Below are 15,999 nucleotides of genomic sequence, written 5' to 3' on the forward strand. Positions count from 1 at the left end.
CTGACGTCAGTGGAATGACTCCAGATTTGCCCCTCTGTAACAGGGACTGGAGTCTGAAAGACTCCAGATTCAGTCCTGTGTGATAGAGATGGACTCCGGTGTGGGGTTCATAAGAACACAATGCTTTTGCTTACTTTGCTCTTCTCTCTCCGCTTTCTATGTGTGGTGTGATCTTGTGGTTTTGGTGATGCTTCCCTGAAGTGACAGAACAGAATGATGCACCTCTCAAAGTGGGATAGTTTTTTTTTGTTTCTCTTTTGCTTTTGGTAAAAGCGAGGCGTGTAATGACACCTCAGTTTCTGCTGCAATATGTGAGCACCTTTAGTATGCATGGGGAAATTTGTCACCTTTTATCGGAAACGTGCGTGCCAGATGAGTTGTCACCGAGTTGCTCTGGGTCCAGGAGCTCTGTGAGACTCGGGAGGGTCACTCTGCAGAGCCAGTCACTGTGCCCGGAGTAAAGTCACCAAGCGCTGAGCCCTCCGTGCTGCTCCCCTCGGTTATGGTGCGGGAGCAACTGGACTGACAATGGCTTGGCTGCTGCTGCTGGCTGCGCTCGCACTGAGCGGTAAGTGGTTCTGTGGTGTACAGAGATCAGAGATATCTTTAAAAGAACCATCAGACGAGCGATGCTGGGTGATAATGAGGCTTCCCCTCCACAGACTCTCACTCTCACAGACCAGGGTTTTGGCAGTAAATTGTTGCTGTTTTGGGTTGGGGATTATTTCTAAAGCAACAGCAAAAGGGTCACGATTCCATTACAAGGGCTCAGTGCTGAGAACCTGCCCTGGGCAAAAGGGAGCAGGGTTCTCTTTACGTCGAGTTCAGATTCCCCGTCAGGAAGTTTCGGCTGTTCTGCCACGGGCAGAAGCCCTTCTAGAGCAGCTTTTCCAGAACGAGTATGAGGCTGATTCAGCTGGGAGGAGACGAACCCTCCTTTTCAGGAGTCCGTATTTTCTGGCCAACGTCTGTTACGTTTGGACCTGCATCGGAATTCCTGAAGCAGCGACGTGTGGGCGAGTTATTCCTAGGCTGCGTGTCTCTAGTGCAGAGAGCTGAGCTGAGCTGGCAGCGTGACTGGTCGGGGGAGCTGCAGTTCCTGAAGGCGATTAGCTCGCCTTACTCCTATCCCTGCTTTCCCCCTTCCTTTTTGTAGTCCTGAATACAAAACAGTCCCCTTTCACAGAAACTGGCCCCCCAAGTGCTTCCAGGGAGCCCCTCGGACCTTCTCCCCCAGCTTCCCAAGCTGAAAATGGGGGGGGGGGTCAGAGTACAATGGCATCTGCCCTGAATCTCCCCACAATGGCACAGGCCCCCCCAAGGGACGTCTCATTCATCGTGTCCTGGGGACACTCAAAGGTGCTGCAGTGCCAGGCCTGGCTCCTGGCTGGGGGAAAGCCTCCAATTCTTCACAATCATTTACAGTGAGAAATGAGCTTCCAGTCCCCTGAGAGCAGAGGGGGAGAGGGCCTTTGCTCATCACCTAGCCTGTGCGTGCACCCAGCCTTATTGAGTCGGAGATGCCCAGCTGCCTGGATCCTATGTCACCCTTATCCTAGAACTGTAGGACTAGAAGGGACCTCGAGAGGTCATCTAGTCCAGTTTCTGCCCTCAAGGCAGGACTAAGTATCCGTGACAAGTGTTTGTCTAACCTGCTCTTAAAAATCTCCAATGATGGAGATTCCACCACCTCCCTGGGCAATTTATTCCAGTGCTTAACCACCCTGACAGTTAAGAAGTTTTTCCTAATGTCCAACCTTAACCTCCCTTGCTGCAATTTAACCCCATTGCTTCTTGTCCTGTCCTCAGAGGTTAATAAGAACAATTTATCTCCCTCCTCCTTGTAACAACCTTTTATGTACTTGAAAACTGTTATGTCCCCTCTCAGTCTTCTCTTTTCCAGACTAAACAAACCATTTTTTTTTCAATCTTCCCTCACAGGTCATGTTTTCTTTAATCATTTTTGTTGCTCTTCTCTGGACTTTCTCCAGTTTGTCCACATCTTTCCTGAAATGTGGCCCCCAGAACTGGACACAATACTCCAGTTGAGCCCTTATCAGTGTGGAGTAGAGTGGAAGAATTATTACTCATGTCTTGCTTACAACACTCCTGCTAATACATCCCAGAATGATGTTTGCTTTTCTTGCAACAGTGTTACACTGTTGACTCATAAGTAGCTTGTGATCCACTATGATCCCTAGATTGCTCTACCCCAGTACTCCTTCTTAGGCAGTCATTTCCCATTTTGTACGTGTGCAACTGATTGTTCCTTCCTCAGTGGAGTACTTTGCATTTGTTCCTATTGAATTTCATCCTATTTATTTCAGACCATTTCTCCAGTTTGTCCAGATCATTTTGAATTTTAATCCTGTCCTCCAAAGCACTTGCAACCCTCCCAGCTTATTATTGATTGCAAACTTTATCAGTGTACTCTCTATGCCATTATCTAAATCAGTGGCTCTCAAACTTTTTTACTGGTGACCCCTTTCAAATAGCAAGCCTCTGAGTGCGACCCCCCTTATAAATTAAGAACACTTTTTAATATATTTAACACCATTATAAATGCTGGAGGCACAGTGGGGTTGGGGGTGGAGGTTGACAGCTTGTGACCCCTCCCCCCATGTAATAACCTCGTGACCCCCTGAGGGGTTCCGACCCCCAGTTTGAGAACCCCTGATCTAAATCATTGATGAAGATATTGAACAGAACTGGGAACCCTGCGGGACCTCACTCAATATGCCCTTCCAGCGTGATTATGAACCACTGTCTGGGAACGGTTTTCCAGCGAGTTATGCACCCACTGTATAGTAGCTCCACTGAGGTTGTATTTCCCTAGTTTGTTTACGAGAAGGTCATGTGAGACAGTATCAAAAGATTTAGTAAAGTCAAGTCTTAGTAAAGTCACTTACCACATCTACCGCTTCCACCCTGTTCACAAGGCTTATTACCCTTTCAAAGAAAGCTATTATCAGCAGGACACAGGCTGCAGCTACTGGCCTTTTTTACACAACCTGCCTGATAATGTTACAAAAGCAATAAGAACAAACAAAATTGCATTGTATGTTACAAATGAAAATTATCCTTCCACCCAGGCTATCCCACTGAGACACCTGGGGAGTTGTGGCCCCGTAAGTCATAGGGGCTGTAGCTACTTAGTGCCTTTCAGACAGAGGTGATTTTCCTCTGGGGATCTGTACTCACCAACACTTTGAGCAGAAGGAAATAGAAGCCTTGCAAGCGAGCCGAGTAAACAACACACATTCTTCCCCCCTCCCACACACCTCATGCAAACACAAATGCCACATAGACTTTATCTCTTACTCCATATGCAAACAGAATCTCTCTCTCACCTCTCCAATCTCTCCCTCTGCCCCATACAAACTCATCCACTCATACACTGCCCGCACATGTTCTTTAGTGCACACAGATGCACCAGTCACAGTCCCTCACACACACACACTCTCTCTCTCCCGCATACACCCTTGGACATACCCCCCCCGCACAGACAGACACACCCACAGTTTGGAAGCATCAAACCCTTCTTTCCCTTCCTGCAGAGAAGGGCAGATCTGCTGTGGCCCTGCGGGGCTCGCTTCATTTCAGCCTGTGGCTAATGGGGACGGGGTTAGATGGGGTAAGGAGCAGGCTTCCCACAGAGCCCCAGATGATCCCATAGTCTTTCTTGCACTTGGGGGAGGGGAGGGGGGCAGGAACATATCTCTAAAGGCTTGAAAACCCAGAAGACAGACAAAGAAGTGGAGGTAAGAGCTGGCCTTGGGGGTCACTGCAGCATGGGCTGCGAGCAGAGGAAGAAGGCATGCTGCAGATGCTCAGCCCTGTGCTAGGGTTTAGCCCATTACCATGATCAGGCAGCCCAAGGCTAGAACCACAGGCCAGGCCTGGAAAGGTGCCAGGATTGTGCTCTCTCTTTGACATAGGCACAGCCCATTGTAGTGTGGGGTAGTTCCTATGGATCCTGGTAACGTTTTGCCCTGGACCTTGAATCCAGCTCCAGAGGGCAGGGTCGCTGGGCAGGGAGTGAAAACCTGTAGCCCATTGTGTGGGCAGGTGGAAAGGAAAACAACCCTGTGGCAAACCCCCAAGGTTCTGTAGCCTAAGTGGCTCTGTACAGACACTCGCACCAGCCTCCTGCTACTCCCTACACACACTGCACCTCTGCTAAGCCAATCGAACAGGAAAGAACAACTCCAACTGCTTCTTTGTGTGCCGCAGGCTCTGCCGAGGATCCTGATTTGGTTTGCTACAGGAACTGCACCCAATGCAATTTCATCTGCACTTGGAGAGCTAAGCCCACATCAGGAAATGTCACCTATACTCTTAAGTTTTGGTGAGTCGGAAGCCCCAACAGTGGGACCAAGTGAGTGGGAAGGATTGTGCCGTGATGGCATTGTCTGCCTACTACGGTGATGGGAACAATAGAGATGGATAGGTAGATCAAGCGAATAAAAACCCACCTGCATCATGCACCAGGGAGTGGGTGGTGGTGATGGAGAAGGATTCATGGCACATCTCAAAGCACACAAAACTAACTCACTAGTACGTTTTTGGGATGTCAGGTAATGTATGCATAAAGACGCTGGGGAGAAGGATGATGGATAGAAGGCAGGGAAGGTGACAGGGGATGGAAAGACAGAAATCCACTGGAGGGGAGGGTAAGTCGAATGCCAGTGAAGGTGATGGGGTAGGTAGAATCTGGACAGGGAGGTGGGGAACTTAGCATTCATCCATCTCCCTAAATTCTCAGCCAGGACCCCATACAAAAGCATTAGAAACAAGCGAGAGTTCCTGCGCAGAACCCTGCAGACAGTTTGTACATGTGGATGGTGAAGATATTTGAATTCCAGGCGGCCTGAGCACGCAGCCAAAGGAATAAGACTCAGCTCTGGGGCTGCAAAGTGTGCGCGTTAGGCCCTCTGGTGCCAGCAGCAGGAAGAGTAAGGGGCAAAAGCAGTAGGGAAGAAGATTGGCTCCCTTTCTTCCACCGCTGCTGGCCATGTTGCCCTGAGCTGTGCCTGGCTCAGCCAGCGCAGGCCTCGCTCAGACACACTCAGGATCTAGCCTGGTTAGCATAAGGCATCCTCTGTAGATTCAGCAGCAAATGAGCCTTGCCAAGAGCAGGGGGTTCCAGCTTTCCTCTCAGTCACGGTCCCTGGGCAAGGCTGGCTAGAGCAACACCAGGCCTGCCTAACAAGGGGTAGGCCGGGGGCGGATGGGCAACAGCGGCACACTGGCACTGCATCACGGACGCGCTACAGCCAATAACGGGGACAGCCTGGCACTGCAGCAACCAGGTTTCTTCCTTCCACAGTTATCACAGCACCTATCCCTGCAAGGAATTCAAGACGGAGTCCTCCACTCACTGCAGCTTTCCTTATCGGACACTGCGGGTCCTACAGAACCTCACCGCCTGGGTGGAATCCCACAGTGGAGGCAGAGTTGAGAGGACCCAGAACATCACTTTGCAACTGGAGAACGCCAGTAAGCAGCCCTCTGAAGTATGCTTTCTTCATAGCACTGGCCCTTGCTGGGGCGGGGGCTAACGCCAGCTCCCTTGATGCTGCAGCTGGGTTAGCAGGGGGCCACATGAGCCTCCTTAGGAAGCAAACAGCTGCTTTCCTGTGATGCAAAATCTACAGCTTGTGAAAGCAGCTGGACTGACAAACCTGGAACCTGCATCCTCGTCCTGCCCCCAGGACGACAGTGGCAGGGGAGGCTCCACATGTCCCCCCCCCCACCGTGTATCCCAGCTCTGCCCCAGATGGGGCTAGCAGAATTGTGGAGCTCAGTTTCCATAGCCATTCATCCCTGGGCCTTTCTGCTGGGTCTGCCAACATGGCAGCCGGAGGCACCTGCGCTGGTGTTTTGTGTGATGTGGACACCACTGTGTTTGTGTGTGCGCACACACAATGGGTGTCTGAGGTGCCCTTGGCCCTGTTGAAATCACACACCACCTCCACCCATCTGCCCCGCCTGTTACAAGCCCCAGTGACGCCTACTGTCACATTGTCATTCCAGTCAAATTGGATCCGCCACTGCCTCATCGAATCACATTCTCTAAATCCAGCGGTACCCTGACGCTTACACTGCAGCAGCTAGATTCCTGGACGGTCAGATACGAGCCGTTACGAAGGGAAGCTCGGTACAGACAGAGGAATGACACCGAATGGACACAGGTGGGTTGAACAGACACAGTGACCAGCACTCAGAAAAGTGAAGGCCCAAGGGGCAGGGACGCTAAGGTGAGTGACCCCAGCCCTGCTCAGGCTCACTACTTCTCCTCCCAGTAATCCCACAGCGAGGACGCTGATGGTGGAAGCTGATGATCGTTAATCGTCGTTACCATTGTAAGCACGTCTCGTGCACCCACTGCCCGAGCAGCTCAGGGCCCTGGTGACGTATTTCCCGCAGCCCAGCTGCTCCTTCCATCTGTTTCATTGTATAATAAAGTCTCCCCTCCCTTACCAGGGATGGATTATGCTGTCTCCCTTGACAGGATCTGGGGCTTGTTTGCAGGGATTAGATAGGAGGAAAAACCCAGATAATAATAATAAAATCCTGCAGTTTGTTTCCAATGAAGTCGTTCTCAAAGATGTGATACAAATTGCCCCTTCGTTGCACCGGCCAACAGCACCCAGGCCCCAGCACCCCATACCAGAGCTAGGGGGGTGGGGTTAGTGAGGGCCTGAGAGGCCAGTTAGTCTCCTGGCCTCACCTGAGCAGGAGGGCCAGGGTTAACAGAGTGAAACCCAGCACTGGAGAGCCAAGCAGCTGAGAGCAGAAAGGGGCTGCTGGGGAAGGAGGCTGCAGACGATCCCTGGGATGAGGGAAATGTCAGGAACAAGGAGAGACTCCAAGGGCAGAGTAAGCCCAGAGATCCTGCCCTGGAGTAAGGACTCTGGCAAGAGGCATGGCAGGGGTGAGGTAGCAACAGGGAGTAGAGGAAGCTCCAGTGGCAAACCCAGAAACAAGCAAGGAGAGAGAAAGGCTGGGCAGGAAGGAGCCCAGGGAAACAGCAGCAAGGACTGGGACTGAGCAGCCCTGATCGCTGGTTGCGGGGTTCCTGGGCTTGAACCAATGTAGAGGGTGGGCCCAGGTTCCCCTGCCAGCCACTGGTGTCATGGCATAGAGCCCTGAGCTGGGGCTGAACGCCATCTGGAGATAGCATTGGAGAGTTGTCCTGTTGGACTTTAATCCACCTCTTCCGGGGTTACATACAGTGACCAGGCCAGAGGGACAAAACTTGGATGCTTACTCCCAAGTTCTCATTTTTTAGCACTGCAATCCACACTGTTCTGGGATGGAGCAGGTGCCTCGAGCTTTCTCGCAGAGCAATGAAGCTGCAGGAGTTGCTCCTGCTGAGAAAGCGCCAGCTTTGCTCCGATGGTCTCAGGCTCTTTCTCTCCTGCTGTATTTGTTTTGCAGAAAACTCCTTGCATGAGGATCATAAGAGGTGGGCTCCCCACCACCAAAGCACTTTACAAGAACATGTGAATGGCCACACTGGGTCAGACCAATGGTCTGCCTAGCCCAGTGTCCTGTCCTCCAACAGTGGCCAGTGCCAGATGTGCCAGAGGGAGTGAACAGAACAGGGCAGTTATCGAGTATCCATCCCCTGTCGCCCAGTCCCAGCATCTGGCAGTCAGAAGTTTAGGGACACCCAGATCAAGGGGTGGTGTCCCTGACTATCTTGGCTAATAGCCATTGCTGGACCTGTCCTCCATGAACTCATCTAATTCTTTTTTGAACCCAGTTATATTTTTGGCCTTCACAACATCCCGGCAATGAGTTCCACAGGGTGACTGGGTGCTGTGTGAAGAAATACTGCCTTTGTATAAGCCTTGTCCGGTTTGCTTTTAGGTGGAGTGTCAGACACGAGGTGAATACAAGCGTAACAACATAACAGGTCAGCTTATTATACTGTACCCTCACAGATACAGCCAATGCCATTTGAAGCTCTTGATCCCAGCACAGTGAGAAAAACACCTGCCGGGAAGGCCTGGGGACCCTCCGTGCACCTTCTGCCCAAGAGTTCCTCTCAATATCACTGCACGTTCCTGGGAGAGGGAGGCTGAGAGGGCTCGAGTCAACACCCCTATTGCCCAGTTCTGGTTTATGTATGAACCAGATTTGTACGGCTGCTCACAGCCTATAAACCCTTGTGCTGAGTCCCCACATCCCACAAAGACCCCCTCGGAAGCGCCCGGGGAATGGATACACAGGCCTGTGCTGCCTTGAAGGTAGAGAAACTGGGAGTGGGTGTTGTTAGAGGAAAGCGGTGGCAAAACCTCTGTTCTGTGAAACACACTGCAGCTGGGGGAGTGCCAGGTTGCCTCGTCTCTCCACCCTCTGCTCCTTTCCAGGCACTCAGAATTACAGCTGCTGATCAAATCCATGCACTGCCAGTCACTCAAACACCCACCTGCTCCTTAACTCTCTTGCTGGGAGGTAATTTCTCATCCGACAGGAATGTGGCCTCAAGCTCCAGCAGCAGCGAGTAAGAGTAGTGTCCCATGATTCTGTTCTGATGCTCAGGGGACCCAAGCCCCTCTGACCCCAGGCCCAGGCTCCCTGAAACTGACTCCAGCTAGCCAGAAGGGCATGGTGCCCATATGAAGCTGAAAACTCCTGCTGGATTCTGTCACTCAGTCCCCGGTGTCTTGGTTTGCTTTAGTGATATGCAGCTTGGAAACAACAGCAGCCTGTGAAGTCCAGATTCGGCACAGAACGGCCCATTGGAGCAGCTACTGGAGCGGCTGGAGCAAATCCATCTTTGTTCCTGAGGGTGCGAGATTCCACATGGTTCACTCTGGGCTGAATGGCTTAGAAGAGAGGCTGACTTGGGGGAGGGGAGGAAAGTGAAAGTCAGGGGAGGGATAGCTCAGTGGTTTGAGCATTGGCCTGCTAAACCCAGGGTTGTGAGTTCAATCCTTGAGGGGGCCATTTAGGGATCGGGGCAAAAATTGGGGATTGGTCCTGCTTTGAGCAGGGGGTTGGACTAGATGACCTCCTGAGGTCCCTTCCAACCCTGAGATTCTATGATTCTAAGTGGCATCTGAGGGGAGGAAAGCTAGAGGGCAGGACTTTGCAGAGAGAAACAAACAGGTGGCCAGAATTCCCTGCTGTCATTCCAGAAATTCCAGAGGTGACTTACACGGTGGGGAGACTCGGGAGGAACGGGCAGAGAAACGTGACGTTCCATTGGCAGGTAATGCAGTGTGTGGATGGGGTGCAGCTCCACCACCAGACACGCCATCACTTCCGGGGACCCTGTCACAATGTAGTTCCAGGGCGCAGCGTGAATGGGGTCTCAACTCTCCTGTGACAGGGCTATGGACCCTCTGGTCCAATCAGGATGCAAGCTGTAGGGCCAACATCCTCCCTAATTCAGAGTCCAGATGGGTCTGTGGTGTGTTCAATCTGGTGGTGGTTACGGCCGCAGTAATACAGCAGCTGCGACAGCAGCTTCCTGGCCACTGCATGAGGTCTATAAACAAGCCCAGACTGCATGACCATTTATGCAAGGCTCCTTAATTCTGCCCAAGTTATACACACACACACACACAGCTTCAGGGGAGCCAGGATCTTGTCACTTAGTGTCACCCTTCCAACCCCCTGTCAGGAAGCCCATGAGGAGCAGTGGAAAGTCAATTACACGCTAGCTGTCTACATGCCAGCGTGCAGGTGCACAGTGCTGAAGAAGGAGGTCCCTGAAAAGGACGAGACAACGCTGATCTTGGCTCTCTCTGGGGCAGAGTATCACGTTTCTATGAGCGCATCTAACCCAGCAGGGAGAGGTCCTGTGCGGACGTATCACATTCCTCCAGAACATCGCACAGGTACAGAGACCTCAGCTTCCCCTCCATGCCTCAGACCAGCGGTCCCTCCAAACAGCTGCTACCCTAACGAGCCTCCTGAAAGAACCAGACCCATCCACTGCTGGCCTTGCTGCTGTGGCCTCAGACAGGGACTGAAGGCAGAGCATTGAGTTCCATGGCATAGTGACTCACGGCCATTTCCCTGGGTTATTTCCCTCTTTGGGATTTTAACAAACTGCATCCCCAAAGCTCTCAATGTTGCAAGGCCTCTGCAAAGCGAGACAAGAGCCCACATCTCCCTCTCTGAGCAACTGCAGGATCAGGGCTTTGGGTAACTGGCGAACAGAGAACTAGACTGTGCCCCTGCCCCAGTGCTGCCTGCCCCGGATGCCGTGAATTTGGTGCCATGTCTTCGTGCCGTTGGTGCCGTGTTCCTGCTGAAATATCTCCTTATATTTCCTCCCAGAAATGAATTTTCTGAACGTCACCTCGGATGGCAGCAATGTGACAGTGCAGTGGGCAGCAAAGACCAATGGGACCTTCTACTGCTTTGAGAAGCAACCCCTGGAAGAGCCCCAGGAGGACCAAGAGGAATGCAGCCACAAACAATTCTTTGAAAAGGACAGCAATGTGAATACAGGTAACAAGGACAAAACCCACCTGTTTAACATACCTTTCTTCAGCCTCCCTCTCCCAGCACCCCTCCCTACTGGGACCCTCCTCCCTCTGCCAGTTGTTTGGAAACTAAATGCCCATGTGGTAACAGCTGGCTTTATCCAAACCCACTGCAGCCAGCATGAATCTCTGCATCAATTTCAATGGCCCAAAGTCAGGAAGAGTCAGTGTGAGGCAAGTGCATGGTACCATCTGGTGCCAAAGCCATCCATGCTTTCTAAGTTCAATTTACAGATGAGTCCAGCTGTCATTTGGGACCTGTGCACGTTTTGGTCTCTCACAAGGTTCCTTTACTTATGCTGGAAACTCACGCGACTTGGCGAAGCCGGGAAATCAGCTGAGATATGCAGCCGGCCTCACTTTCTCAGTGCCTGCTAAGGCCCAGCCCTAGTCACACCGTGGCGCAGCCAGGCCCTCACCTTGGGACCAGGCAGTTCGGACAGAAAGGTCTCTCTCTCATCCCCTTATCTGAGGAGTCGTGTGGGGACGTTTGATGACGTCTCCTGATTTTATGCTCCAGGGTCAGTGAAACCCAGGAAGTGTTACAGAATTGCCATTCACGGAGGGGGGCCAGAGAAGCACTGGACGTTTGGTTCCATGTACCACTTTGCTACTAACAGTAAGTCTGCATATGGTGTGTTTCCACTGGGGAAGGGCAAGACCCACTAAACTTGCTTTTATCACGCAAGTGCTGGGCAGAGTGTGACTCACAGATGACCTGGAGTAGGCAGGGCATGTGATCTCAGAAGAGGGGGCTGATGGTGGAATGATTTCTTTTTAAATACATTGTTGTACGGAGGGATTCTTTTCTCATGTTCTAAAAATTGGCCAGTTGCACGTAGTAATAACCCCTCCCAGAACCGAAACACCCCTCCCTCCATGCAACCTTCTGCCCTCACCCAGGGAGCAAGAAATTATTCACCATGGCCCTGTGTGAAATGTGCTAGGCCCTTCAGAGAAACAAGCAAAGCCACAGTCCCTGCCCTGCAGAACGGACCATCTCAGTTTTACGTCACACAATAAGTGCATGACGAGAACAGATGCAAGGGGAAGTCCTCCCCAGCCCTACATAAGGGGCCTTTCCCAAACCCGCATGGCTTGCAGGGTGGCTTTTCAGAGCACTGGTCTGTATTCGTGGGAAAGCAAGATGCCTGTATAATCCACACTCTGCAGAGGCAGGAATTCTTTAGGGGCAGCCCTCTAAGGGTTTGGTTTGTGTTCAAGCAAAGGCTGAAGACTCATATTGTCAGTTCTTATTTTCCCTAAACCACTTAGTTCATCACTAGTGATCAAGTGAACTGAAGGTTGCAGGTTATGGGCCGACGAAATAAGGCAGGGCGAGAAGATCCATGGGTTCCTGGTCTGTTTTCTTGCTGTGAATCCACGTGCATGCAGCCAATTACTGCTTTTCTTTCCTACTTCTCCTTTCACAGCTTCTTTTGATGGGCCCATTCACATCCAGAACATCACAGCAAACTCTGCTTTCCTGCTGTGGAAGCCGTCACCACTCTCCCAATGCCCCGGCATTCTGAAGAAATACATTATCTGCTACACAAGTGAGCAGGACAACAGAACGGCATGTGAGTGTGAAACACTTGACTTTGCCTTTCTCCCTTCCAGCGCGTTACCGACCCCAGTGGGCTGCAGCATGTCCAGGCTCACAGACAGGCAGTCCACATAACTGAGCGGGGCAGAAATCAGCCAGTGAGCACACCTGATTCTTTGGTCTCCTGCTCCCGCTGCCTCTAGAATGGCCAGTGAGTCTATGTGCCAAATAGATTTAGGGATAGGAGTGCAGGAGGGCTTGGCAGAGGAGCAGAGAAAAGCTGGGCAGAGCAGGGAGAGAGAGAGAGAGAGAGAGATGGGAGGAAGGAACGGGACTGATGGGCCCCTGTTCTGCAGGCGGAGGGTGTGGTAAGCAGTTTAAGAGCTAAAACTGGGACAAGCGGTTTCAGAAAGAAAGCAGAATTGGGAGGGGTTTCCATGCTGCTGATAGCTCAACTAATCCATCATCATCTAATCAGATCAGGAAGCGAATTCCTCAGCGACCCACTACACCCTACAGGACCTGCAGCCTGGCACCTCCTACAGAGTTGGGATTCAGGCAGCCACAGCAGACAGAGATGGGTCCTGCAGCCCCCAGCTCCTGTTTAAGACCACGAAGCTCGGTAACAGCCACTGGATCCTTCCCCCCATGTTGCTTGGCCCAGGGAGGGGACTGACGTGACCATGTTGCAGAAGCTGCTTGGAGGCTCAGATTCTCGGAAGAGGCTCTTTCTGCCCGCGGGAGTTTCTCTTCTCCCGGGGACCGGCATCTCTCTCTCTCCTGAAAACAGAATGATGCAGCTTTTGTAGAAGCCGAGGGCAAAGATGCTCACAAAGGCAAAACCAGGAAAAACAGAAAAGTCTGTGCTTCCTCCAGGGGTCCAACGATCAATGGGAATGTGTACTTCTATTTGTATTTTGGCAGCTCCCAGAGGCCCCAGCAGAGCTCAGGGCCTGCTGTCTTAGACTCTGTACCAGCAAGCAGGGAAAGACCTTACAGTCTAAATAGGTAAGGCAGGAAGGGGAGGATTATGATCCCCCTTCTACTGATGGGAGCTGAGGCGCAATGGTATTAAGCGATCTATCCAAGGTCACACAGTGAGTCTGTGACACAGCCAGGAATTGAACCCCAGCCCCCTGAGGCCTAGCCTGCTGCCTGAACCACAAAACCATCTTTTCTGGAATGGCTGAAGCCCTGACCCTGTCCCCTGGCCTGGGCTGGCCTCCCCACAGCCTCCCTGACTGGAATCTGCCATTACACACCACAGGAGCAGCTAGACAGAGGCCAAACCCTGTGTTAGTAAAAGACCTGCTGACACCCAGCCCCCACAGAAACAAGTCACCCCTCGGGAAAGGAACCCACGGCCTTGGCACTCCTTGGGCGTGTGCTGCTGGCACTCGGGCTGACCCCCGCCCAGCCTGAGATCCAAGCTGCAGCCTGAGCTGCCATGTCCACCCAGCTATTTGTAGTTGGCCAGCTCGAGCCCCTGCTAGCCCCACTCTCTCCCCCGGGGCTGCTCACTTCCCACTGCAGTGTAGACATTCCCTAACTAGCTCCCTCAAACATAGGTGCCATTACCAGCATAAACAAGGGACAATCACAGGACACCAACACACGCCTCTATTGGGAAGGGTGGCATGCCAAGGAAAGCAACCAGGACATCCAGGGATTGTGCTGGGGGAAGGAGACTACCCACGTTCATGGCCACAGCGTGGCCACCTCGAGGCTCAAGCCTAGTCCCTTCACTGCGGTACATTGGGGTTGATCCTGCTTTGAGCAGGGGGTTGGACTAGATACCTCCTGAGGTTCCTTCCCACTCTGAGATTCTATGATCCCTGCCTTCTTGGCTGGGAACGAATGTCAAGTGCTGCCCGCGGACACTGGGACCGGGGCAGGGTGGGGATGGTCACTGGTACAGAGCCCGCAGGTTCTCCCTGTCCCTTGTGATGCCGGTTCCAGGGGGCTCTAAGACAGAGCTGTGTTTCCTCCTAGGTCCCAACCCTGCAGAGTGGAAGCTCAACCTCAGGTACCTCAGTATATTCCTAGGCGTCCCTATCCTGGCTGCGTTTTGCCACTTCAGCAAAAAGAGGTGAATGCGCTGACTTTGCTCCCGTTCTCCCTGCCCTTTCGCTCTCCTGCACATTAACCAATCTCTGCCAACGTCCTCCAGGGCCAAGAAAGTGCTGTTCCCGCCTCTGCCCAACCCCATGGACAGCGAAGCAATCAAGTTCCCAGCTGAGGAGATGAGCCAGGTGAGTCTCTGACCCCGAACTCTCACCCCTGGGAAGAAGCTACAGGCCAGGAGGTCTGCTGGGGGAAGGAGATAACTCATGGGATACAAGTCAGAACACTGTCTGAGGGAGAGCAAAGCTGCATGGGGAGGTGCGATCAAATCAGGCTTTGCAGCTCTCATGTAATTGCTGCAAAATGTGCCAATAAAATATTAATTTGAGCACACCTGACCCCCAAACTCTGCCCCAAAAGGGCTAATATGGAGGGAGGAAAAGGTCTGTACCAGGTGCCATAGATATACAGACCCACAGTCAGCAGCAGGATTTGAAACTGGGTCTCTCAGCCCCAGAAACACAGGTTTCTTCCCATCTAAGTTCAGGAAGCGCCCCACAAGTAGCAGGCTCCTAGAGTCACTGTGGCCAGTAGCTAGAGGGAATCCGATCGTAGTCCCTCATCCAGTGTGCTACACATGTGACCTGTGTCCCAGCAGCGTCAGGCTCCCAGCCTGGTGGCAGGCCCTGGAAGGGTCTGAGAGCTTGGAATAGCATAGCTTCTTGCCTGAAATGCACCAGGGTCTGTTCTGCCTTCGGCATGTCGACACAATGGTTTGTACTCAGCACACAGATGACTGACACACACATGCCCCATATCAGGCTGTTTTGCACTGAATACGTGCTTTGTCCTTTTCAGGTGAAGCCGCGGCCAGACTTTGTGGAGCCGTCAGAGAAAGTCAGCGGCACAGAACCGCTAGTGACCGAATTCACGTCAGACAAAGGGGAGCCTGACCTGAACACAGAGACTCACTCGCTGCATCTCTACACCCAGACTGAAGAAACGGCAGAGATGTTACAGGCCAAGGAGGGGCAGGCAGGCTCTGACAATGACCTGCCATTTGAGTATAGAAGGCAGGTGCTTCTGACCCCAGCGGAAGAGGAACAGGAAGAAGATGATTTCAGAGAATTTGCTGCTGTTTGTGGTCAGAATAACCTTGCTGAAGCAGGCACAGGCCCTTCTCAGCCCCACCCAGACGAGGGTGCTGCCATGGAGCCGACAGGGCTCTCTCGGCCTCTGATGCAGCTCTCCTTGCTGCTCTCAGACAAGCCTGTCATAATAAAGAATGGGGGCAGCTTTGACCGTTTACATGATAAGTGAGCCTTGTCATGAGGGTTCAGCTTGGGACAGCCTGGGAAGACAGAGCACTGCAGTGACAAGGCACCGTGTGCTCAGGCCCATCTGGGCAGAGATCCCATGGTGCAGGACACAGGAGCCTCAGCAGGTCTCCTGAGAGACTTCCGACCTCAGCCTTGCAGCACTGTTAGGTCTTCTTTCAGATTTTGTGTGTGAACTCTTTGCGGCAGGGACTGTCTTTTATTATACATGTCCCAGTCCCACAATGACATAGTGAATAGGAAGAATGAACTGTTCGAACATCCTCTATATTTTGATATGCGAGAAAAGGTCCCACAGTCCAGCCACGGTCTCCTATTATTCCAGAGCCCACTTCCTTGTTTGAGATTCCGTACGGTGGCAATAACAGGTGGTCGTGGTTTTGCAGGCAGGAGTTTCCTTACGGAATGCTGAACAAAATCATTCCTGGATAAAGACTTTGGTCGCTAAAATTGACAAGCTGGTTATAGATCCAAGTCTCTGTTCACCCACTAAGCACAGAAGACTCGGATCAGCTAGAGACTAACAAACGTATCTTCCTTT

The 15,999-nt window shown here is 52.2% G+C and overlaps 1 protein-coding gene across 1 annotated transcript; it reads left to right on the forward strand.

The window, feature by feature from the left end:
- The first annotated feature begins 528 nt into the window (after positions 1 to 528).
- On the forward strand, positions 529 to 15,530 carry IL12RB1 (interleukin 12 receptor subunit beta 1). The gene is made up of 15 exons (XM_073324325.1): positions 529 to 568; positions 4,234 to 4,348; positions 5,330 to 5,499; positions 6,037 to 6,194; positions 7,879 to 7,924; positions 8,693 to 8,803; positions 9,153 to 9,226; positions 9,641 to 9,857; positions 10,303 to 10,476; positions 11,032 to 11,130; positions 11,945 to 12,091; positions 12,536 to 12,679; positions 14,050 to 14,146; positions 14,228 to 14,309; positions 14,980 to 15,530. The coding sequence occupies exons 1-15, from the start codon at positions 529 to 531 to the stop codon at positions 15,439 to 15,441; spliced, it is 2,136 nt and encodes a 711-aa protein (XP_073180426.1). The 3' UTR covers positions 15,442 to 15,530.
- Positions 15,531 to 15,999: the final 469 nt, after the last annotated feature.

Source organism: Lepidochelys kempii, chromosome 25, assembly GCF_965140285.1.
Source record: "Lepidochelys kempii isolate rLepKem1 chromosome 25, rLepKem1.hap1, whole genome shotgun sequence".
Lineage (NCBI taxonomy): Eukaryota > Metazoa > Chordata > Testudines > Cheloniidae > Lepidochelys > Lepidochelys kempii.